This window comes from Crocuta crocuta, unplaced genomic scaffold (assembly GCF_008692635.1).
Source record: "Crocuta crocuta isolate KB4526 unplaced genomic scaffold, BGI_CrCroc_1.0 scaffold25, whole genome shotgun sequence".
Classification (NCBI taxonomy): domain Eukaryota; kingdom Metazoa; phylum Chordata; class Mammalia; order Carnivora; family Hyaenidae; genus Crocuta; species Crocuta crocuta.
In genome coordinates, this window is record NW_027532015.1 from 7,700,301 (window position 1) to 7,725,987 (window position 25,687).

The 25,687-nt window shown below is 37.3% G+C and overlaps 1 protein-coding gene across 3 annotated transcripts in view; it reads right to left on the minus strand.

Moving 5' to 3' along the window:
* UTRN (utrophin) overlaps positions 1-25,687 on the minus strand; it is a 563,065-nt gene that overhangs the window by 248,954 nt on the left and 288,424 nt on the right. For all 3 annotated transcript variants that reach the window (XM_077776104.1, XM_077776105.1, XM_077776103.1), the window contains 6 exons: positions 19,251-19,386; positions 17,367-17,516; positions 14,191-14,266; positions 7,766-7,980; positions 5,017-5,134; positions 1,329-1,534 (listed from right to left, as the gene is read on the minus strand). In XM_077776104.1, coding sequence (XP_077632230.1) covers positions 1,329-1,534; positions 5,017-5,134; positions 7,766-7,980; positions 14,191-14,266; positions 17,367-17,516; positions 19,251-19,386 — 901 coding nt within the window. The remainder of the gene's footprint in view (positions 1-1,328; positions 1,535-5,016; positions 5,135-7,765; positions 7,981-14,190; positions 14,267-17,366; positions 17,517-19,250; positions 19,387-25,687) is intronic.

Sequence of the window (25,687 nt, forward strand, 5' to 3'; positions counted from 1 at the left end):
ACTACACGGATGCGGAGTGTGTCCACAGGCACTGGTTTTCCACCTCTCAGAACCCCTGGATCTAGATACTCCCCATGAAATCCAAATGACAAATGAAGGTTCCTATCATGCTTTTTATAGCAACTGGCAAAAAAAAAAAAAAAATCCAGCCTAAAGTTTAAGCAGCAAAGAGCCACATTGTTGTTTAGAAAGGAACATTTTGAATATCTGCTGATTGAAGCATTGGTATCACTTTTTATTTTTTTCCTCTAGTTAAGTGTCCTGGGCTTTGCTGACTATTGTATTTGAGTCATTTAATGAAAACAATGTGCAGATATCATAAACACAGAAAACCATCCACAAAATTAGGACACCTGGCCCCTTCTAAATTGTAACCACGTAAAGTCTGCATATGTGAAGAATAAATACATGCTCTCATGTTTTGCATTTTCTTTCCCACATATTCTTTATTATATCTTTAATAATGTATATATACATTTATTCCCAAATGTACACTCTCAGGCTACCTGAAGGGCAAAGGAATGTTAAACTAAAATATAACCTAACAACTATAACCTGTAATTCAAGAATATTTTCTTTTTAAAAAATGTTTATTCATTAATTTTTGAGAGAGAGAGGGAATATGCACAAGTGGGTGGAGGGGTAGAGAGAGAAAGAGAGAATCCCAACCAGGTTCCATGCTATCAGTGCAGAGTCTGATGAGGGGCTTGACCTCACAAACGGTGAGATCGTGACCTGAGCTGAAACCAAGAGGTGGACACTTAACACCCTGAGCCACCTGGGCCCCTAACATTTTCTATAATTATAGAGAGAATGTAAAATAGCACTTTAAAATACCATTAATGTTCAACATCGCCAACTTTATATTCAAACCAATCACAAAACAGTTACTTAATCTGACACTATAGATAAAACAGTTTGGTTATAAAGGTATTAAAAGAAACCAAACTTATTACCTGATTTGTTCACTGTAGTAGCTTCAAATGAAGATCTCAGAGAATTTCATAAATAAAAATAACCTTCAAGGTAGACATGGAAGGGAGTAAAAGGAGAAGGGTTCCTTTCTTTCTAGATGCTGGCTCATGGTTGTGTTCCATTTGCAAAGACTCAATGAGTGATAAATCTGGCATGCAGGGAAATTTCTATTTGTTATGCTTTCTGAAATTTTTCAAAAACCTTCCTGGTCAAATGTCTTATATAAATTTAGATGTATATTCTAAGCAATTGTGAAAACTTCATGACAAGGGTCCTAAAAATTACAGTTAATGATGCAACCAAAAAGTACATCCAACAACCTGATAATGCCAAAAAAAACCTATGAGTCTTACTTGGTTATCAGAAATTTGCTTGATGAGTGGATCCCTTCGAGCTTGTTGGAGAATGTAGAGTCGAGCCTCATACTTTCTCATAAGCTCCTCAGTTTCCTCCCTGTGGTCATCCCACTGAAGACTGTCGATAATCATGTCCTCCAGCTGCTGCTGTCTTAGCTCAACACCATGCTGAGTGCTATCCCACTGGTTCTTGACCTTTTCCACTGGAGGAGACATTATAAAAATAATCCCAGAAAGTAACTATCAGGAAAGGGGGAAAATAACCTGATACCAAGTTTATCATAAGTAAGGTTATAAATAAAAAGGAAAAAGAAGACAAGTTGGTACATACATTTTAAGGGACTTTTTAAAAGTTTATTTATTTGTTTTTGAGAGAGAGAGAGTGCAAGGGAGGGACAGACAGAGAGGGAGAGAGAGAATCCCAGGCAGGCTCCACACTGTCAGCACAGAGCCCGATGTAGGGCTCGATCCCATAACCATAAGATCATGACCTGAACCAATATCAAGAGTCAGACACTTAACCGACTGAGGCACTCAGGTGCCCCCAAATTCTATTTTAAAAGCACTGAAATAGCTCACAATAAAAATATCTGCTGCTTTAAATGGATAAATCAAAAATTATAAAGAAAATAAATTCCTAATTTATATTCACAGAACCTGGTTTGATAAAGGTAGAGTTTAACAATACTTTATGACAGAACTGTAAGACACAGATGTAGTCACTTGTCATCTTCAAAGGAAGATGCTCTACGGCTGTCAGGATTTTGAAAGGAAATAATCTATTTAAGCATACTTTTCATGTTTGTTTTACTGTAGCATGAAACCTAAAAGAAAGTATTTTTATATGTTCAAGAAAAACACCAAAAGCAAATTAGATTCAAGTTCTGTGTCCCCAATGGCTCTTTACCATAAAAAAATCTACCAGATCTTTTCTTCTATTTTTTTAAATATTTCTTTCTATTTCTTTTTCTTTCTCTCCTCTGTCCGTTCTCCACCCTTTTTCTCCCCTGCCTTCTCTCCTCTTCTCATTTTTAACAAGGGGCTAAGGAAAGAGAGATCTAAAGAAACAAACTTTTGATGAATTACTTCACGGGCAGTTCATGACCTTGAACTGAGGCAATAGTAAACAATAGCTCTGAATAACTTCAACAACCCATTGATCATAAGTAGGTAGGACTTCAAAAATGTCTAGAAGATGCTCCGTATATCACACACAGTGCATAGCCCTCTGGTTAAATACCAGGCCAACAAGAGCTTAACCACAAAATAATACTGCAGATAAGGCAGAATGGGACCTTTTGGTAAAAATTCTTGGGATAACACGGTTACAGCAAGCCATAAGAGTTATCAATTTAAGATTGTTCAGAAAACTGAAAATTATACTTCCATGTAATATTTTTTAAAAATTGTTCAATGAGATGATCTGTTTTAAGTTGCCTTGTTTACTGGTTTAAATGCATTGTCTAAGTTTTTCACTTCAAGAGAGAACAAATTCATCATAAAGTCCTACTTGTCAGTTAAAAAGTTACATAAAGTACTTATGACCAAACCTACTACTAATAGAATCTTTTAATACTGAACAAATAACATGAGAGACATCAAGTGACAGCAATATCACAGGTTTATCGTTAAGCAAATTGTTCTACTCTTTGTGAATGAGTGCTAAAAGCAGGTTATTACAGGCAGTACACTCCTACTGAGAACTTTTGTTTTTTCACATAATGAGTAATGACAAAGATTATGTAGGCTCTATGAAAATAAAAAAGGAGAAAAAAAACAAAGAGAGGGAGTTAAATTAGAAAGGAAGCTACTCAGAAGAAGAAAAGTCTTGTCAAAAAACCTTACAAGAGGGGCGCTTGGGTGGCTCAGTTGGTTAAGCGTCCGACTTCGGCTCAGGTCATGATTTCACAGTTCGTGGGTTCAAGCCCTGCATCAGGCTCTGTGCTGACAGCTAGCTCAGAGCCTGGAGCCTGTTTCAGATGCTGTATCCCCCTCTCTCTCTCTAACCCTCCTCTGCTCATGCTGTCTCTCTCTCAGAAATTAAAAAAAAAAAAAAAAAAAAAAAAAAAAAAAAGAATTAAAAAAATTTTTAAAAACCCTTACAAGAAATGGTGGACAAAATGGAGGGGGTGGGAAAAACGTAAGCTGTGGAAAAAGAGAAATGGAGATGACTTTGTAAACAGTTTGGTGTCACTGAGGCAGAGAAGCTCTCCTGCCACATGACAGGAAACAAGATCACTCCAGAGTTTCCACAGAGACCCAAGCCATCNAGTAAAAATAAACCAACACTGTGAGACACTGAAAGTTCTCTGCTAACTCATCTGTTCCGATAATGTTGCTGCAGCCACATGTATTTTGAAATTGAAACACTTTTCATAGGAGGAAGCGTTGACTTGCTTCACCTCAGAAATACTAGACAAAGTAATAAACTTTCAGTTTATGTTCTGCCCCAAATATTTATGAAGTCCTTATTTTGTATTGAACACTGTGGGAGGCCGTAGAGCCAGAAAGGTGAATATTTACTATGTATGGAAGGGAGAGAGAATTGAAATAATTGTGAGATTCACAAGGACATGATTAGGGAAAGGCCACAGAAGGAACTAAAGATAGAAAATACAGTTCTCCAGGGACTAGTAGACGGTAGGGAAGACATCACACGGGGATGGCATTTTAGCTGCCGAGTAGAATTTCACTGGGGAAGAAAAGGCCTAGAGGAAAAATAATAATAATAATAATGTGAATGAAGGCAAGGAGACTAGAAACTTCCAGAATGTTTTGAAGAATACCTACAATATGGCATAGCTACAGCCGGTGGAGGACGGGATGGGAGAGGGTCGATGAAAGCAGACAGTGACTATCCCTACATGACATTCTTGAGAATTGAGACTGTTTTATATGCTATTCAGATTTCACAGATGCTTATTTTAAGCCAGAAAGCAGATGAAACAGGGATCTTTGCTGCTGTGTTTTGTATGTTTATTTTTTGTTTTGTTTTATTCTGCTTTTAACTAAATTATTCCCAAATTAGTACCCAGCCCACAGGTACCTGGTAGCTGCTCAATAAATTCTTTTTGGAATGAATTTGAAGGAGTTAAACAGACATACCAAGGTCTGGTTTTACTAAATAAATTATAATGAAAGCAAGGGTTTGCATTCTGATGGTTTTCTCTAGCTTCATTTTTTTAATTTCTTTAAGAAATCCTAACTTAAAAGGAAAAAAAATCCAATGTACCAGTAATTACTTAAAAGTAAGAAGATTAGGGGTGCCTGGGTGGCTCAGTCAGTTAAGTGTCTGATTGTTGATTTTGGCTCAGGTCATGATCTCACACTTCATGAGTTCAAGCTCTGCGTGGGCTCCGCACTGACAGGGCAGAGCCTGCTTGCAATCCTCTCTCTCTCTCTCTCTCTGCCCCTTCCCTGCTCTCTCTCCCTCTCTCAAAATAAATAAAATAAACATTAGGAAATAAATTTTTAGAAGAGTAATAAGGTTAACACTTTAAGGAATTCATAAGGGAACTGTAATAATGTTCACAAAAATAAAAATAAAAGGAAAGCCATAGTAATTAATAGATACTATCAAATATCAAATAAAATTAATTTTTGGTTAAATAATCTATGAAAACGTGTATGTGTATGTTCCCATTTTCAGGGAAAGTGGAGGATACATAATTTTTTAAAAACTCACATTTTTCTGTGATTGCTGTTCTCACATCTGAACTGGAAGCTTTATTTTTCAAATTCTGTGCCAATGTAAAAACACAGTCAAGCTGAGGATGGCGTTGCTCTAAGTCAGCCTTTGTGATCTGTTAAGAGAAGACGATCATGAAGACAGGTTAATAAGCCACACCATAAGGGTCCTACTAACAAAGCAAATCCAGTGTGCTGGTATCAGACTAGTTTTCCTCCTATACAGGATGAGGAGGCATCAGCAGTCTGGTAGAGAAAGGGCGAGGTTGGGAGGCAAATGGCCTGGGTTTAAATCTCAGCTCTGCCACTTATCATCTGGGTCACCCGGCAAAACACTTAACTCTCTGTGTTTTTGTCTTCACAAAAAGAAATAATAAAAACCGTACAGCTCAGCTATATCAAGTCTGAGCAGATTCAATGAAGAAAACCCCTATGGAAAACATGGTCTGAAAACATTCACAGGGACATCTGTGCTGACGATACCCTGCATTTGTGTCCTATATCAGACATGACTATAAACTAACGTCACCTGCAGGGCTGGGGTGAGGCAGTAGAAAAATGCTTTTGGAATAACTGCAAATTAAATGCATGCAGACATGAAAAATGCTGCTGCAGGGAATTTATCTCAGTCCTGATAAATAGGTGCAAAAAGTTTAAAATATCAGGAATATAGTGTTCTAAGCACAGAACTAATAATAAACTGTAAAGATTAGAAAATGCCATTTCCAGTGAGTACAAATAGTCTGACACAGATTCTCTCCTAGCTCTTCCTCTTTATAAATTCACTAATTTTTCAGATTTCAATTAGCCCTATAGTGTCAAATATTATTTCGAAATGGATTATTCACAACTTCTAATCCTGAGCCCCAGAGAGACATTTCAATGAATGCTGATTATTTCCTTCTAAATGGCCTAAGAATCTCTCAACACTACATATCTGAAACTAAATCAATCAAATCTTCATCCACAGTCCATTTCTTCTATTCCTTATTTCCGCTAATTGTAATAGCATCATCTTAGCCACTTAGAAAGGGCTCTTTTGCTTGCTTTAAGTATCTCTTGCCTCTAATTTATCCTAAGCACTAAGAAGCATCCCAATCTTCTTACCAAAGGAGTGCACTATTACATCAGTCCCCAGCCACAATTAAAAAAGAAAAAGAAAAGGGGGGAAAAGATGCTTGCCAACTGCTTACAGACTAAAAGCCCAACGGGCTTTGCATGGTCTAGGACCTCCCTCCCAAAGTGAACTTGAACATGCCTTTGCTATCTTACTTCCCACTACACTTCTTTATTGCACAAATGTTGACCCAACGTCCCTCACGCTCCCCTGCCTCATGTCTTTATTCATGCTGTTCCCTGTGTCAGGAATGTCATTTACTTTATCTCCAGATGTCAAAATCCCACATAGTCTACTTTCCACCATTGTGAAGTAATCTCGTTCCTCATCCCGGCTCCTCTAACAGGTGATCTGTACTGATTCTAGGGCATCTACTGGATTCTGTCTTGCTGCAGCAACTTCTCTACTTATGTGTACTCAGTTCCTCCCCTCACTTTGGACATACTTGTAATCTGGGGATAAAATCAATACCAACCTCAAAAGACTGTTAAAAAAGTGAAGGAAATGATACATGTAAAATATTTTGAGCTGCCCAGCACATATTAATCACCTAATAAAAGTTAGCAATAGCTGTTGTTATTTTACGGTACCTTCGCAATTTCTATCTGGTATGTTCTTTTCAGTATCTCTATATAACACACAGCCCAGAACAGAGCACACTATGAATATTGAAAATTTATATTAGATGGTGTATGCACAGTAATAAATTTCTAGGCAGGAGATTCTCACTTCTGAAGTCAGCAATTAACAAATAAGCTAATTACAAAATATAAAGTGAGAAGGGGCTTTGAGAAAATACCCTACATTACACTAGGCATTAAATTTAACACTAGTTTACATTTGTATCAGTGTATCTCACTTTATGGTATCAGTTTTAGATTTTTAAATATACTAAGTCGGGGCATCTGGGTGGTTCAGTCAGTTAAGGTTCTGACTTCGGCTAAGGTCATAATCCTGTGGTTCACGAGTTTGAGCTGGCATCGAGCCTTTGCTGACAGCTCAAAGCCTGGAGCTTTCTTCGGATTCTGTGTCTCCCGTTCTCTCTGCCCCTCCCCCACTCGTTTTCTCCCTCTGTCTCTCTCTCTCTCTCTCTCTCAAAAACAAATAAAAACATTAAAAACTTTTCATTTTAAAATACACAAAGTCTGGGGCACCTGGGAGGCTCAGTCAGTTAAGCATCCAGCTCTTGATTTTGGCTCAGGTCATGATTTCACAGTTTGTGAGACTGAGTCCCATATGGGGCTCTAGGCTGACTGTACAGAGCCTGCTTGGGATTCTTTCTTCCTCTCTCTCTCTCTCTCTCTCTCTCTCTGCCCTTACCCCATGTGCTTCTGTGAGTGCAAGCTCTCTTTCTCTCCCTCTCTCAAAATAAATCTTAAAATTTTTAAATACAACTAAAATACACTGATCTACACGTCAAGTTGGTAAACCTCGTCTTACAAAAACACTAAAAGTGCAAGAAAAGCTTTTCTCTTTGGAGCTAGCCAAACATAGCATGGCTGTTGGACAGATAAAGAGTTTTTTAAAGCTCATTCTCCCAGGGTTTAGGACAAACAAAGGAGATCCAAACAGATCTTGTCTGCTTCTGCGTGTGGTATTTCCATGACAAGCCTTTACATTCTGTACTTACTTTCATTCGGGAAACTGTCTTATTGATCTCTTCTACATCCCCGACAGTGACAATGTTGGACTTCAACATCTGGTCGATCAGAACCAGCCAGTCAGCTAGTTCTGTTATGGTTTTATCCAAATCAGCAGGAATTGAAATTTCCGAAGTACGAGGAGACTGAATAGAAATGTCTGACGCAGATGATACTAGCACCACCTTTTGGACATTAGGATGAGCTGAAATTTTAAAATGTGGCAAAGTATTAATATATCAGCAGGAGATTCTGACTGTGGTGGCATCGGTGATTTGCGTGTGGATGTGTGCTTACATAAAATTTAGTTTAAGTAAAAAAAATTGTAAGAAGTTTTTATTTTTTCATCCTAAAATGACAATGGCATTTCCTGTAGAATCCATATGTCCATGTAGCCAAAAGCTAATTAAACTGTCCCACAATATTCTAGGGCAGCGGTAAGTCAGAAGTAACTAACACTGACACCAAGAAAAAAGTAAAATAAAAAACAAATCAACTATAGGAAAATTAGTCCTGCTACTTTATTTTGTCAAGATGTTTGCCTTAATTTGTAAAGTCGATTTATTCTGATTTTCTATTCTTTTCCAGTTAACTTGATGAGTACTGCTCATTTTTAACAAAACTGAAAGAGGGCTTCAACTACCTCCCTTTTTACCTCAAACTGTCTAACTGATGAAGTTCTTCTTTCCAGCTTATCTCTGAACTCAGGCAAAAGACCCCGCAGGCATCGCATATTGGAAACCAAAAGTATCCCCTCAAGCAACAAGGATTGCCCTGAGCCAGCAAGACCCCATGTGATAGATGCCTGGAAGATGATGGGCCTGACCTTCACTGCCCACCTGCACCTACCCACTGACCTTTGTTTCACCTTTACCTTATATAAACCTAAAAGTATTTTCAGCACTTTGGTAACTCTTTGAGATACAAGTCTGCTGTCTTCCCACTGCTGGCCTCACTGAAATAAATTCTTGTTTCTCCACCAGTCCTCTCTTCGTCTTTGAATTCTGTCAGTGGTAAGTAGCCGAACCTCATCTGTCTGGGACCCCCAGAGCCAGGTGCAAGCACCTCGGGCCCCAGCTACAAACTCATCATGAATACTTACTTATGTAATAATCCACGTAAGTATATATTCTTTTGTATGTATATGTGTATACAAGTATATACTATGTACATAGTGTATATATATATACATATATATATATATATATATCTACATAGAATATATTCAGTAAGTTTTAGTTAACCCTTCTGCAGCTGGATACTTAAACTGCTCCTGAAATTTTATTTTAAAAAACAACTTGCAAGGATTATCTTTTCATGTAGAGTATTTTGCACATTTTTGATTACCACCTTAGCATAAATTTCCCAAAGTGGAATTACTGATTCAGAAAATATGAAAAAGTTTAATGTATCTACGACTTATTGCCAAAGTGTTTTGCTTAAAAGTTAGAAATTTAGGGGTGCCTGGGTGGTTCAGTTGGTTAAGCATCCAACTTGAACTCAAGTCATGATCTCAGAATTGGTGAGTTCAAGCCCCACATGGGGCTCTGTGCTGACAGCTCAGAGCCTGGAACCTGCTTTCAATTCTGTGTCACCCTCTCTCTCTGCTCCTCCCCGGCGCTCGCTCTCTCTCTCTCTCTCAAAAATGAACAAACGTTAAAAAAAAAGGAATTTAGACTTTCAGCAACAGTGTATGGAATTGAAAAAATCCTACATCCACACCAACAATATCCTATTTCAATGGAAAAACACACCTTTCACCACTGTCTTCATTTAATCTTTGTCAATGAATGCAAATATCTTTTATGTTTATTAACCAAATAGGTATAATTTATCACTGTGTTCTTTATCTGTTTCCTTGTGAGTTTAGATGAAATCTTTTTTTGGAAAGATGAACCTTTGCCATATTGCTGAAAACAATGTGCCTACTTCAGGATTCAATTTTTTTTTTGTTTTAACATATGTTGAATAAAGATACTAGCAAACTTACAGTAATCAAATATATAAAATTGTCTTGGGGAATTGTTAAATTGTTAAATGTTTTCCCAGAACATTTAAGGTTATACTCCTGTCTTTTCCAAAGATTTGATAAATGCTTTCTCCATTTTTGTCTTTCTGTTTTTGTCTTGCTTTGTTTTTAATAATGGGAGGTTGGTTATTGTTTTTCTTTAGTTTTAATATAAGAGGGAGTTGAATCAACTATTAGATCCATCTGGAATCCACTTTAGCATACGGTATATTAGATGAGGCTTAAAATTGTTTCTAATAAAACATAGACAATCTGCAAATTAAGCACAATTCTAATAAAAATCCCAACAAATTTGCAGTAACTTGACAAAATCATATATTCAAAATCTGATTTCATATATATTTAGAAAAGGACCACAGTCAAAACAGGTAGAGGTCTTATGCCCCACCTGATACTCAGTTGTATCATGTAGCTAATAATGAATGATTACTCAGTATTTTATGGACATAGACATTGAAAGAGATCACTGGAAGAGACATGCCACAATGCATAGGTGGCAGAGAAACCTAACCTTAGCAGAGACTGCATTAAATATCAATGAGGAGGAATTTACTGGCCAATAAATGATGGTGGCAAGAATGGACACCCATGGCTGGAGCAGGGAGATGATGGGACAGAATTTGACCTCACATGCATCTTGGGAAAATTATAGTTCTTGGTGGATTAAGGACCTGAATATAAAAATCAAAATTGTACAACTGTCAGCTGAGAATATAAAAAATATATATATTGGGGCACCTGGGTGGCTCAGTCGGTTAAGCATCTAACTTCGGCTCAGGTCATGATCTCATAGTTCATTGAGCCCCGCGTTGGGCTCTGTGCTGACAGCTCAGAGCCTGGAGGCTCCTTTGGACTCTGTGTCTCCCTTTCTCTCTGCCCCTCCCCTGCTCATGCTCTCTCTCTCTCTCAATAATAAATAAAAGTGTTAAAAAAGTTTTTTTAATCTTTCTGATTTTAGAGTTCTAAAAATGCTCTAAACACACACAAAAAGGGGAAGCTATTAATAGACCATTAATGTTTAAGAATTCTGAAAACAGCACCATTAATAAAAATATTAGAAGTCATAGGGGCTCCTGGATGGCCCAGTTGGTTAAGCGTCCAACTTCAGCTGAGGTCATTATCTCATAGTTCATGGGTTCAACCCCCGCATAGGGCTCTGTGCTGATAGGTCGCAGCCTGGAGCCTGCTTCAGATTCTGTGTCTCCCTCTCTCTCTGTCCCTCCTCCACTCACACTCTGTCTCTGTGTCTCTCAAAAATAAATAAACTTAAAAAAAAAAAATTAAAAAGCCACAGACTAAGGGAAAAGATATTTGCAATGCACACTCTAAACAAGGAATTCATAACCAAAATAGTTTCATTAAGTTTATTTTGAGACACTGCACGCATGCATGTGTGTTCGCCAGAGGCGCAGGGGAGAAGCAGAGAAATGGAGAGAGAATCCCAAGTAGGTCCCATGGGGTCAGTGCAGAGTCCCCCACAGAAGGCTCCACCCCACCAACTATGAGATCATGACCCAAGCTGAAATCAATATTCAGGACTCAACCTACCGAGCCACCCGAGTGCTCCCAAAATAATTTTTTAAATTCCAAAAGTATCAATCAGACAATCCACAAGAGAGGACGCAAGAAAGAAATAAACATGAAAAAAAGGCTCAATCACACAGGCAACTGAAAAAATGCAAACTGAAATGAAATGCCCTATGTCTACCTGTCACAGGTTCACAGTGTAACGTCTGGGGAGCTCTGGGTGCCCAGAAACCCTGCCTAGGGCTGTGGTTGCCCAAGTTATGATGAGCGTAAGTGATTTGCCTTTTCACGCTCAGTTTCTCCCAAGTACAGTGGTTTTGCACTCAAGGCTACGTGCATGACGTGTGGTTCCTTCCACAGCAGACTAACTGCAGAGTGGCGGTGAGAATTCAGAGGTCCTCTAAGATGCCAGAAACAAAAAGATGTTAAAAAATGTAAAGCAATGTCACTTTCTACTTAAATTTGTTTTCGTCTTGGAAAAAATAGTTTCTAACATTAATATTTATAAAAATATGCTATTTTTACTAACATAATAGATGCATTATTGCTATTTTAGACAAATTAATAAACAAATAATCCTTCAAATTTCTGTTGTTTTTTTTAATTAGGTAAATATTTATAAGCATAACTCACACGATGAAAGCCCTTTGAGGGTCTTCAATAATTTTTAAAAGTGTAAAGGAGTTCTGAGAATACAATGTTGAAGTGCTGGTAACATGTAAAACAATGAGAGCCCTCCCATGGCTGGTAGCAGTGTGAACCAGAACAGGCTGTCTAGACAACATCTAGGCAAGAGGAGGGTATTCATATTCTATGACCCAGCAATTCTACCACTATATACCCGAGAGAATGTGTCACATATCATTCTGCCCAATCCTCACTGTCGCTTTCCTTGCAGTTTCAAACAACTGAAAAACAACCTAAATATTCACTCATTATTTCAAATCACCAACTGCCTCATAGGGACCTATTACGTGCAAGCACTGTTCTAGATGCTAGAACAGTAGAGTAGGAGACAAAGGCCCTGCCCTTATGGGGCCAGCATGCTGGTGGAATAGACAGACCTTTTAAAGTACCCTTATGACAAAGGAACAGAGAACATTTTAATACACAGCATTTTAATGCACATTTAGTAGAAAAGCTAATAGAGAACTATGCGTTCCAGTAAGTGGGCAGATCATTCTTAATAAGGCAGTCATCCCTGGAACAGGGGTGCCTGGGTGGCTCAGTCGATTGAGTGTCGATTGAGCGTCCGAGTTCGGCTCAGGTCATGATCTCAGGGTTTGTGAGTTCAAGCCCTGCATCAGGCTCTGTGCTGACAGCTTGGAAGCCTGGGGCCTGCTTCGGATTCTTTGCCTCCCTCTCTGTCTCTGCCCCTCCCCTGCTTGCTAGCTTGCTCGTGCTCTCTCTCTCTCTCTCTCTCATGAAATGCATCAAGTCTGCTTCCTGTTGTTATGGGGCTGAGCTTGTATTTGCAAGGCAGCAATAGCCAAATGTTAATTCAAGTGTTTTGAATATAATCAACAGACCAATCAGGCCCCAGGTATTTCTCCTGCAAGGTATTGGGAAATACAGGTAAAATACAACACAAACTTAGCCCTCAACAAGCCTGCGATTTCAAATAAGTTGTTTTTTTTTTTTTTTAATTCTCACCACTCATACTTTGTCAGAATCCTAAGGGGAAACAGAAGGTGGAGGGGGAAGGCGAGAAGAGGGGAGGAGGGGGAGGAAGTGAAGGGGGATGAGTGAGGCAGGGTGGAGGAATAAGAAGGAAGGGAAGAAGGGGGGACAGAGAGAGAGGAGGACAAGGAGGGGTGGGGTTGGGGAAAGGGAGGAAGAGGAGGAAGGGGAGAAGCAGCATCACCACCGTAGCCGGCACAGAAGAACGTTAGGGTTAATCACACTTCGGGGTTTGCCTGGTGACTCAGCAGAGGGAAAACAGGGTGAGATGGTTTTGAGAGCCCGCGAGGCAGTGATGAGCAGTGACAGTGGTGGCCTCTGGGCAGTAGCCTGCCCTCTACTCTGGACAAGGAGAGAAGGAAATAAACACAGACCATACTCTTCTTTCTCCAAATCTCAGTGATCAGCATTTGTCAGTAAATACCTTCGCTGGGATGGAGAACTCTTCTAAATCCCCCTCTCCCACTTGGTTCCAAAAGTATCCAAACTTTCTTCTTTTTTTTTTTTAACTTTTATTTTATTTTTAAAAAAAATTTTTTTAATGTTTTTATTTTATTTCTAGGATACAGAGAGAGAGACAGCGTGAGCAGGGGAGGGTCAGAGAGAGAGGGAGTCACAGACTGAAACAGGCTCCAGGCTCTGAGCTGTCAGCACAGAGCCCGACGCGGGGCTTGAACCCACGAACTGCGAGATCATGACCTTAGTGAAAGTCGGACACTTAACTGACTAAGCCACCCAGGCGCCCCAAAAGTATCCAAACTTTCTGTTATCAGTCCTGCTCAGTGTCTAATTGCACAACCAGAGAATATGTTAACAGAGGAGGTTGTAGCTGATGTCCTGAAAAACTGCACGTCCCCAAAAACTGCAATTTCCCCACCTTGCTCTCCCCTGGCCTTCAGTGGCCTCTGTGGAGGCCCAGATCCCACTCTAGTCCCAGGAAAGAAGTCTTAGCTGCCATGGAAAGGAATGCCTTGCACAAGCTGGGCAGTGAAATACGTCTTGTTTGAAAAAAAAAAAAGAAGAAAGAAATTCTTTTCAAATAATTGAAAAGTAGAATAATAAGTCACAATTGCATTGTGTTTTTTAAGTTGTTTTTCTAACTCTCATAGGATGTTTATAATCATAAAAATTTGCTATGCTTATAAAAATTCTTTTGTTAAGAAAGAAACTGTATCTTACCAGCAATTCTTGTCTGAGACACAGAACTGGGTTCCTGGATGCGTTCCTTCAATGTGCTAGGCACTTCTCTGCATATCTACAGCATCAGGCCAAACAAAGAGAAGAATACTATATACATAAAGATGATCATATTTTTGAAAGAGGAAGTGTTATTCTAAGTGATAGTTCTGCTGCTTTTCTGCCCCCTCAACGCCTGAGCTTCTGTCTCCACCCTCACATCCACTGCAGTCTTGCCAGAGCCCCCACTTCACTGCAATTACTGTCGAGAGTACCTTCCAGTCTTTAGCTGTCCTCGTCCTTTGTAACATTTAATTGTTGTCCCTTCCCCTCCCCAAAATACTGTTAATATTCTGCAATCTTGACTTTATGCTTTTCTCTCTGAATGATCGTCTAAGCATACTTCACCAGCTCATTCTCCTCTGCCCATCCATCAAATACTGACACTCTATAGGGTAGGTTTTTTGGTCTTCTTACCCTCGACCCTGGCTTCTCTCCCTGGGTCCTGGTTTCTAATGGTTTCATTTATTATATGGAGTTTTAAGAGGCTGAAAATTCCAAAAAATAGATCTTCAGTCCAGCTCATTCTGTCAATTGGACATTCAGACATGTCCAAATCTGAATTCATCACCTGTTTCCCTGACACCCCCTTCTAATGACTCTAACTGATCTTTCCAAATCAGTTATTCTGATCTGGACACTGGTCTTTGCTCAGAGGAGTTACTTGACATCCTGATAGTATCCTAAGGCTATCCATCCCTAGGATCACTCCATCCATCTCTAGAGTGAAGCTATAGTGATCTTTCAAAATGTGACTTTCTCCTGATTAAAACCCATCCACTGCTCTCAAGGTGATGAAGTGTTCTCAAGATGGAGCTCAAATTCCTTGTGATGCATGATGAGGCCTCTAGGATCTGGTTCGGCAAGCATCTCTTGTTCTTCCACTTCACACTGAGCTACTTCCAGGACCCAAATGCACTGTACTCATTCTCTGTTCCCTCTAGATCTTTCCATTTTGCTGATTCTTCTCCCTGTGATGCTCCTTCCCCCATTCTTCATCTGACCCATACTTACTCATTCTTTATAAATTAGCAAGGATATGATCTTCTCAACCAAATTTTCCATGATTACCTCCCAAAGGCAGGTAGGTGCTCTACCTTTTGTCCCCAAGGATACATCTATGTTATAAGTATTTGGCTACGTGTCTTACCCACAATACACCCTTTGGGTTAGAAGCAGTGTCATACTGTTTGCTGTATTCCTAGTTCTTAAAACCATGCCTGCCATAAACCAAGAGACCAGTCAAAACCTACTGAGTGAATAAATACATGAACGAATGAAGTAGCCCAAGTTAGTATTTCCCAAAGTACATTTATTGAAATTATTTCCACAATAAGTATTGTCTGACCTTGGACACTCATAATTCACCTGAGTAGAGTAAAATCAACGTGAAATTCTGTGATAAAGGAAGTTTCAGCTTTGTCTAACACAGTGCTCCCAAATTAACCACTGTGCCCTCTTCCACACAGTATCTACTGACATCCTTTGTGTTAAATAAATAAGTGTGCTCTGATTAAATATGCACAAGCTGTGCCTGGCATGTTTTATACAGGGCCAACATGTCTGCAGAGGAGGGTAAGGGAGAGAGAAGAGAAGATGAAGTCAGAGAGAAAAAAAGAAGCCAGAATATGAGGGGCCTAACAAGTCACAGTAGAACCTCAGCCTTTACTTCGCATGAGATGCAATTAGTGGGCTTTACTCAGAGGAGTTACTTGATCTGAATTATATTTTAACAAATACTTTAGTGCTTTGTTGAGAAGAGCTTGGTAAAGGGCAGAGGAGGAAGCAGGAACTCCAGTGAGGAGGCCATTGAAGTAAAAGCAAGACAAGAGATGATGGTGGCTAAAAACTACTTAGTAGCACTGGGGTTAGTGAAAAGCAGTCAAATTTATGAAATTCCTCAAATCTAAAAAAGGTTGAAGAAATGTACAGGGAATACCCAGTGTGCCACCCAACACCTACAATTGTTAGAATTTTGCTATATTTGCTTTATCATGTATCTAGCCATCTAGCCGTCCATCAAACCATCCACCAATGGATGCGTATTTTGAAGGAGAAGCTGATTACGGTGACTCCAAGCTTTGGAGTTTTTTAAATTGAGATATAACTCATAAGACTGACTCCAAAGATTTTGACCAAACACTAATGAGTAATTACCAGTATATGAGATTGGAGAAGTACAGTAAAGCACAGGGAAAAGGTGGAGATCAAGAGCTCAATTTTGTATGTCAGTCTGAGATATCCACTGGACAGCCAAGTGAACACACTGAACAGGTCATTGTATATGGAAGTCTGGAGTATGGAGAGAGGTCAAGGCCAGAGATATGCATGTGTGAGTTATCAGTAACAGTGATTCATCAAGGCAGTAATTCTCAATTAGAGAATCTAGGTCAATAAAACATCTGAACCATTAGATGTACAATGATGGCTGTCATTTTAAGGGGATCAAGAAGGGTAAAATTGACTGATATGGGATCTATCCAAACCAGGGGCAGAGACATATCCATTCAGTGTCCCAGACAGACCTCATACTCTAATATGGTATGTACCAGGGCAAAGTAAATAGAACCTATGACGTGCTCTGCTTTTAATTGTTTTAACTGCAAAAAAAAAGTAATGGCATGAGGGGAAAGACATTATCTTAGTTATTTCTAGTACATACTAGGCTAGCACATACTCCACCTGGAGCCCAGTTAATACATGAATAAATGAACAAATCATTAAAAATAATTAATGAGTTGAATAAAATCATTAAAAATAAACCTACATATGTGAGAAGTCATGTGCAACATCAGGATGTTATTTTAATGTCTTCAATTTACAACTTTATATGGCATTTTATTGCTAATTTTAATAAGCTTTCATTATTTAATGTAGTATATGACATATAAATCCCCAGACCAAAACATCCCATGTACAATAAAAAGTATTCGCTGAGAATATAGGTTTCTGTCCATGACAGGTGAAAACAATAGTAATTGAAAATATTGCTAAGCATTCGTAAACTGTGCCCATGTTGGGGTATGCTTTTTAAAAGCAGAGCAGTTACATAATCCCACTTCCTTGTCAACAAAGTCAACAAACATGAGAAAGGGATCACAGTAATTCTTAATGCACACCTTATTCCATGTCGAATTTACAGTTCTCAAGCTTTCTGAAATTTTTTCTCTTTCATGTAAGCTCAGACTTTTATCTGAAAGCATTTCCAACTCGGTTCTATTCAGCCATTTGAGTTTTTCAGCTTGTACGTCCATCTCCTGGGTTAAGTCCTAAAGGAGTCATAAGAGAGTTGTCTTAAGAAAGTTGTCATACCGAGCCAAGTCCAACTACTATAATCAGAAGTCTCTCTGGGAAATATTCTTATAAATGTAGATTTCTAATTTCTTTTTCTTAGAAAATAAACTTATAAAAGCCTAAACTTATATTAACAAACTGGTTTTCTTTTTTTAAGCTTATTTTGAGAGTGGGAGGAGAGGGGGAGGTAGGAGCAGAGAGAGAGGATCCGAAACAAGCTTTTCACTGTCAGTGCAGAGCCTGATATAGGGCTTGAACCCATAAACCAGGAAATCATGACCTGAGCTGAAACTAAGAGTTGGACACTTAACCAACTGAGCCACCAGGAGGCCCTGGACTTAAATTAACAAACTGTAACTGATACAGGAATGAACACAAACTTTCAATGTGCATTTGGATGCACTTGTGCTTTGGCCTCTTTTACCCTCATCTCTTAACAGGTCATATTATATCGTATTTACGTTGATAGTTTAACATTCTGTTCTTAGATAATGAAAATAATGTCTTTTCTAATCAAAGACAAAAAAAAAAAAAAACAACAAAAACAATTTATGCAATCATCTTTACCTTATCTCTACCTAATGTACTCTCTTTGTGATGGCCCCCTAACATGTTCCAAGAAAACTACTGAAATTTTTAGATAAAACAGGAACAATTTTGCTAGATATTTGTCTAACAAGAAGAAAACTTAGTAATTGTTTGCCACATATTTTTCATCATATTGAGTTTCATTCCCAAATGCCTCAGTCATACTCCTTAAGCAAAATCTTTCATCCAATTAGGGGGCATCCTTTCAGGCATCCTTTGATGCATGCACATGTGTCCTCAACATGCACAATTTCTTTTTTCTTAAATCTTTTTTTTAATGTTTATTTATTTTTAAGAGAGACAGAGACAGAGGGTGAACAGGGGAAGGGCAGAGAGAAAGGGAGACAGAGACTCCAAAGCAGGCTCCAGGCTCCAAGCTGTCAGCACAGAGCCAGACGCAGGGCTCAGACTTATGAATCACAAGATCATGACCTGAGCCAAAGTCAGACATTCAACTGACTGAGCTACCCAGGCGCCCCTAACAATTTCTTCCTTTTACAAAAAATATGAACACATTCATCTTACTGTTCCGCAAGAAGTATTTCCATTCTTAACACAAACTATATAAACTTTATAGATATGAAAAAGTATGGATATTTGGGTATATTTATACATATATTTATCTTTACATATTGTATACATATAGAACTATAAACAATTCTTGTTAGTTGTGGATCAACAAAGGACATTTGATTAATACAGTCATAATACAAAACCTGTAGTAGGCTATGATGAGTTGCTCCTAAGTCACTTAGAGTTTTCTTGGAAGAGTCAATTTTAAAGACAGCAATCAGTAACTATCTTCTAAATCTAACAGCAAAGAATGATACTTCACAGTATTATTATATTCTAAAATGTTGAAGTCTGTTGAAAATAATCTAAAAATCTTTGTCTAATACTAAGATCATATGATTCGTTACTTTTCTATCACTGAAACCTTACCTCTGCAAGAACAAAATTACAGTGCTCTTAAAAAAAATTCCTCTAAAGTTCACCACATATACCACAAAGTACAAAGTTTCTTCCCCTTTTCTTCTTCAGGCATGCATTCTCTTATTTTTAGCGTAAATGTTCATGCACCAAAAAGCACTGGCAAATATAGAGACAAATAAACCACTTACTGTTAATTCTTGTAGGTTTTCTTCCAACTCAGTGGTTGATCTCTTTTGCACAGCATTCTCGGCCTTTGTTAACCAACAGATAATATCATCTAGTCTTTTTCTATATTCCATCACCTGCTTACTTTCTCCTTTTAGCCTAAAGGAATACGTTATTGAAAAACGTTGACAAAAATTATCCAATTAGTCAGAACACTATATATTTGCTTTGGACATCCCAACTAAATACACTACACACAAAAATGTTCCTAATAATTATTTTAATATATATTTTTAAATGTGTGTCAATAGTGATGTATATATTGTCCAATACAAAAGATTACTTGATAGTATGATAATAAAAAAATTTTCTTTATTAAATTCAAAAACATTGAAACTAAATGTTATCTTCTTTCATTGTGAAAAATTCTATAGAAATTTAATTCAAATGATTTTTCTAAAGCTAGAGACCACTGACAACATAATGGAAGCTTTAAAAAAGAAAGAAAAATGTCTTTATCTCAAAAAATAAGGAAAAACACATAATTCTCTTTCAGTAGTCCATGGAGATAAAAGGCATCATTCTATGACATAGTATTCACATTAGGTGGCAACTATTACTCTATTCAGAGGAAAGAAAGAATAAGAAGGCAAGATACTGAGAATGGAAAATTTTTACAAGTATTAGGAAAGACAAGAAAAAATGGAAATTTGGTTACTTGTTAAAGTAAGTATTATATTTGAATATAGCACCAAGTTATAAAAAGAGATCTAGAAAAAACAAAGCAAAAGTTTTAAAGGATATAAAGAAACAAATAGTCATATGAATATAAAAAAGGAACTGCCTTAATTAGATCTTTAAAATGTTATAAGAATACCATTTATAAGTATATAAACCATCTGTCAGAAGTGGAGAATATGACTAGAACTCATGATGAACAAGATTATGAATTTTTCAGAGAGGCTTTCAAAGATATTTACAGCTTGGTGGTGGTATCATTATTTTTATAGTTGTGGCTATTAGCTGCAAGTTTAAAAGTTAAATGAGATTTTTTAAATGAATTGCATTGTGTTATACCTAACAAAAATTTACATTTTATGGCTATGACTTTTTGTTTTTAATCACAAAAAACTAACATATGATTCACTATATAAATATAATCAAAAGCTAAATAAGTACTTGCATATTTTACAGAGAGTCAGTAATATTTGAAGGAAAGTCTTTTAATGCTTAAAAAACTAATGAAAATCACTACACAATCATAAGTTTTCATTTTTAAGTATCCATAGGGAGAGAACACTGCTTCAAAATTAAAATAAACAAATAAATAAAGCAATAGTATTAATTGTTAAAGACTGACAATACCAAGACAGGTAATTTACCCTCTTTATCAAAGAGTAATTATCTTAAATAACAGCTTTATAAGCACTCAAATACTATTATAAAACTTGTATTTAAAAAAAGAGTTAAATGCAGCAGAATACACATTCTTTATGAATACACGTGGAACATTCTCCAGAACAGATCACATACTGGGTCATAAATCAGCCCTCAACAAGTACAAAAAGATTGAGATCATACCATGCATATTTCCAGATCACAATTCTATAAAGCTTGAATTCAACCACAAGAAAAATGTGGAAGCTCTCAAAGGCATGGAGGTTAAAGAACATCCCACTAAAGAATGAATGGGTTAACCAGGAAATTAAAGAAGAAATAAAACAATACATAGAAGAAATAAAAATGAAAAGATGACAGCCCTCAAATCGATAAAATTACAAATGAAAGAGGAGAGATCATAACCAACAACATGGAAATACAAACAATTATAAAAGAATACTATGAAAACTTATCTGCCAACAAACTGTACAATCTGGGAGAAAAAGACAACTTCCTAGAAACTCACAACCAACCAAAACTGAAATAAGAAAAAATAAAAATTTGAACAGACCAACAGCCAGCAAGAAATTGAATCAGTAATCAAAAATCTCTCAATTAACAAGAGTCCTGTGCCAGATGGCTTCCCAGAGATATTCTGCCACAGATTTAAAGAGTTAATACCTATTCTCAAACTGTTCCAAATGATCAAAAATTGGAAGGAAAACTTCCAAACTCATTCTACGAAGCCAGCATTACCATGATTCCCAAACCAGACAAACATCTCACTAATAAGGAGAATTACAGGCCAATACCCCTGATGAAGATGGATGCAAAAATTCTCAACAAAATACTAGCAACTCAAATTCAACAACATTAAAAGATATTATTCACCAGAATCAAGTGGGATTTATTCCTTGGCTGCAAGGATGGTCCAATATTCCCTATCAAGCAACATGATATACCACATTAATAAAAGAATGGATAAGAACCATATGATCCTGTCAATAGATGCAGAAAAAGCACTGGACAAAGTACAACATCCATTCATGTTAAAAAGCCTCAACAATGTACAGATACAGGGGACATATCTCAAAATCATAAAGGCCATATATGAAAGACCCATAGCTAATATCATCTTCAATGGGGAAAAACTAAGAGTCTTTCCCCTACCCTCAAGAACAAGATAAGGATGTCCACTCTCACCATTACTATTTAACATAGTATTGGACGTCTTAGCCTCAGTAATTAGACAACAGCATCCAAATCGGCAAGGGGGAAGTCAAACAAACTTTCACTATTTGCAGACAACATCATACTCTATACAGAAAGCCCAAAAAATTCCTAGAACTCGTACATGATGAATTCAGCAAAGTACAGGATATAAAATCAACATACAGAAATCTGTTGCATTTTTATACATCAATAACAAAGCAATAGAAAAAGAAACCAAGGAATCAATTCCATTTACAGTTGCACCAAAACAAGATAGCTAAGAGTAAACCTATGCAAAGAGGTAGAAGATCTATACTTGGAAAACTATAAAACACTTATGAAAGAAACTGAAGAGGATACAAAGAAATGGAAGCACATTCCGTGCTCATGGATTGGAAGCACAAACATGGGTAAAATATCTATACCACCCAAAGCAATCTACACATTTAATGCAATCCCTATCAAAATACCACCAGCATTTTCTGCAGAACTACAACAAACAGTCCCAAAATTTGTATGGAACCACAAAAGACCCCAAATAGCCAAAGCAATCTTGAAACAGAAAAGCAAAGCTGGAGGCATCACAATTCCAGACATCAAGTTATATCACAAAGCTGTAGTCATCAAGACAGTATGGCACTGGCACAAAAACAGACACATAGATCAGTGCATAGAATAGAAAATCCAGAAGTGGACCCACAGCTATATGGTCAACTATTGACATTGACAAAAATCATTGACAAAGCAGAAAAGAATATCCAATGGAATAAAGACAGTCTGTTCAACAAATGGCATTGGAAAAACTGGAGGGTAACACACAGAAGAATGAAACCGGACCACTTTCTTACACCAAACACAAAAGTAAATTCAAAATGGATAAAAGATCTAAATGTGAGACAAGAGATCATCAAAATCCAAGAGGAGAAAATAGGCAGCAACCTCTTTGATCTCAGCCAGAGAAACTTTTATTAGACATGTCACCAGAGGCAAGGGAAACAAAAGCATAAATGAACTATTGAGACCTCATCAGGATAAAAGCTTTCTGCAGAGAAGGAAACAATCAACAAAATTAAAAGGCAGCCTAGAGAGTGGGAGAAGATATTTGCTAATGACATATCTGATTCAGGGTTAGTATTCAAAATCTATAAAAATAACTTATCAAACTCAACACCCAAAAAACAGATAATTCAGTTAAGAAATGGGCAGAAGACATGAATAGACACTTTTCTAAAGAAAACACCCAGATGGCTAACAGACACATAATAAGATGCTCAACATCATTCACCATCAGGGAAATACAAATCAAAACCACAGTGAGATACCACCTTACACCTGTCAGAATGGCTAAAATTAACAACACAATGAACAGTAAGTGTTGGTGAGGATGTGGAAAAAGGGGAGCCCTCTTGAATTGGTGGGATTGCAAACTGGTGCAGCCAGTCTGGAGAACAGTATGAAGGTTCCTCAAAAAACTAAAAATAGACCTATCCTACAATCCAATATTTGCACTATTAGGTATTTACCAAAAGAATACAAAAAATACAAATTCAAAGGGTACATGCACCCTGATGTTTATAGCAGTATTATCAACATTAGCAAAGCTGTAGAAAGAGCCCAGATGTCCAGCAACTGATGAATCGAAAAAGACGATGTCTCACACACACACACACACACACACACACACACACACACACAATGTAATACTATTCAGCCATCAAAAAGAATGAAATCTTGCCATTTGCAACAACATAGATGGAGCTAGAATGTATTACACTAAGCAAAATAAGTCAATTAGAGAAAGACAAATACGGTGTGGGTTCACTCATGTGGAATTTAAGAAACAAGAAAGAGAACAAACTGGGGGTTAACAAAGGGAGGTGGGTAGGAAATGAGCTAGATGGGTGATGGGGATTAAAGAGGGCAATTGTTATAATGAGCACCGGATATTGTATGTAAGTGACGAAGCAACGAATTCTATTCCTGAAACCAATACTGCACTATATATTGGCTAACTAAAGCTAAAAAAAAAAGTTGGAATTTATATTTCCAATGTTTCATAATCATGACTAACTTAGTATTTTGAAAATATATCTATGAATGAAACTAACATCAAGCAATTTCAATAACACATATTTGAGTCACAAAATTTTCATCCTCAAACCAGCTAAATATAATCTACACTTTAAATGTTATCACTGAGAGTAAAAGTAAGTTATAGATTTATGTTCAAATAGTAGATAACAATTGCTCATTAAGGAATAACAGCACAAGTTGACGAGCTGTGCAAATACGTTAACTACAAGCACTCAATACAAAAACAAATTAAACTGTGCTATTCCTCAATGACTCTGATAACAGTACACACACAAGCTCTTAAAATTGCAAGGTAGCCCCAATTTAAGATAAGTTATAACCTTAAATGAAGTCAAACATGAATTTATGAAAATAAATATTGCTTTAGTTAAAATAGAAGATGTTGTGAAAGAGATTCATTATTCTTATCTCTTCCCCAAAATGAGTAAAATATGTATTAGCTTCACCTTGTTAGGTCCAGGAAGAATAATTACCACAGTCCACAGAGATCCATTGGAAAATCTTTAACAGAATTTCTGCTAGTATTGTTATACCATGCCAGCAAATACATCTTTTGCCTTAAGGAGACCTGGAAGCTAGATGATTTCTGAGCTAGAAGGACTCTCCATAAAATCTCATTAGCATGGCACATAAAACCCTATGGAGCCCAAGCTTCCGATCCCATCCCTGGCCCCCTGAATCCTCCTTTTCCAGTAACTTTGCAGATCTCTCACCTGGCCATGCTATTTCATGCCTTCCACCTTTTCCAATTCAATTTCTTTTCCCTAGAAGCCCCTCTCTAGGATGAATTTACAGGAAATTGTCACAAATGCTTCAAACCTCAGTTCAAGATACTTCCCCTCTGATGCCTAAATTCCATGTCCCAAAACGACCCCACTGAAAAAGAGGACTATAGGCCAAAAGAGAACTGATGAACTTAGATGCAAAAATTCTCAACAAAATACTAGCAAATCAAACTCAACAGTACATTAAAAGAATCACTGACCATGATCAAGTGGCATTTATCTCTGGGCTGCAAGCGTGCTCCAATATTCACAAATCAATCAATGTGATATATCACATTAATAAAAGAAAGGATAAGAACCATATGATCCTGTCAATAGATGCAGAAAAAGCATTGACAAAGTACAACATCCATTCATGTTAAAAAGCCTCAACAATGTACAGATACAGGGAACATACCTCAAAATCATAAAGGCCATATATGAAAGACACATAGCTAATATCATCTTCAATGGGGAAAAACTGAGCGCCTTTCCCCTACCCTCAAGAACAAGACAAGGATGCCCACTCTCACCATTACCATTTAATATAGTACTGGAAGTCTTAGCCTCAGCAATCATATAACAAAAGGAAATAAAAGGCATCAAATTGGCAACGGTCAAACTTTCACTATTTGTAGACAACATGATACTCTACCAAAAACCCAAAAAACTCCACCAAAGAGTTGCTAGAATTGATACACGAATTCAGTAAAGTCACAGGATATAAAATCAACATACAGAAATCTGTTGCATTTCTATACATCAATAACAAAGCAACAGAAAAAGAAACCAAGGAATCAATTCCATTTACAGTTGCACCAAAAACAAGATAATACCTAAGAGTAAACCTACCCAAAGAGGTAGAAGATCTGCACTTGGAAAACTATAAAACACTTATGAAAGAAACTGAAGAAGATACAAAGAAATGGAAACACATTCCATGCTCATGGATTGGAAGCACAAACATGGGTAAAATATCTATACCACCCAAAGCAATCTACACATTTAAT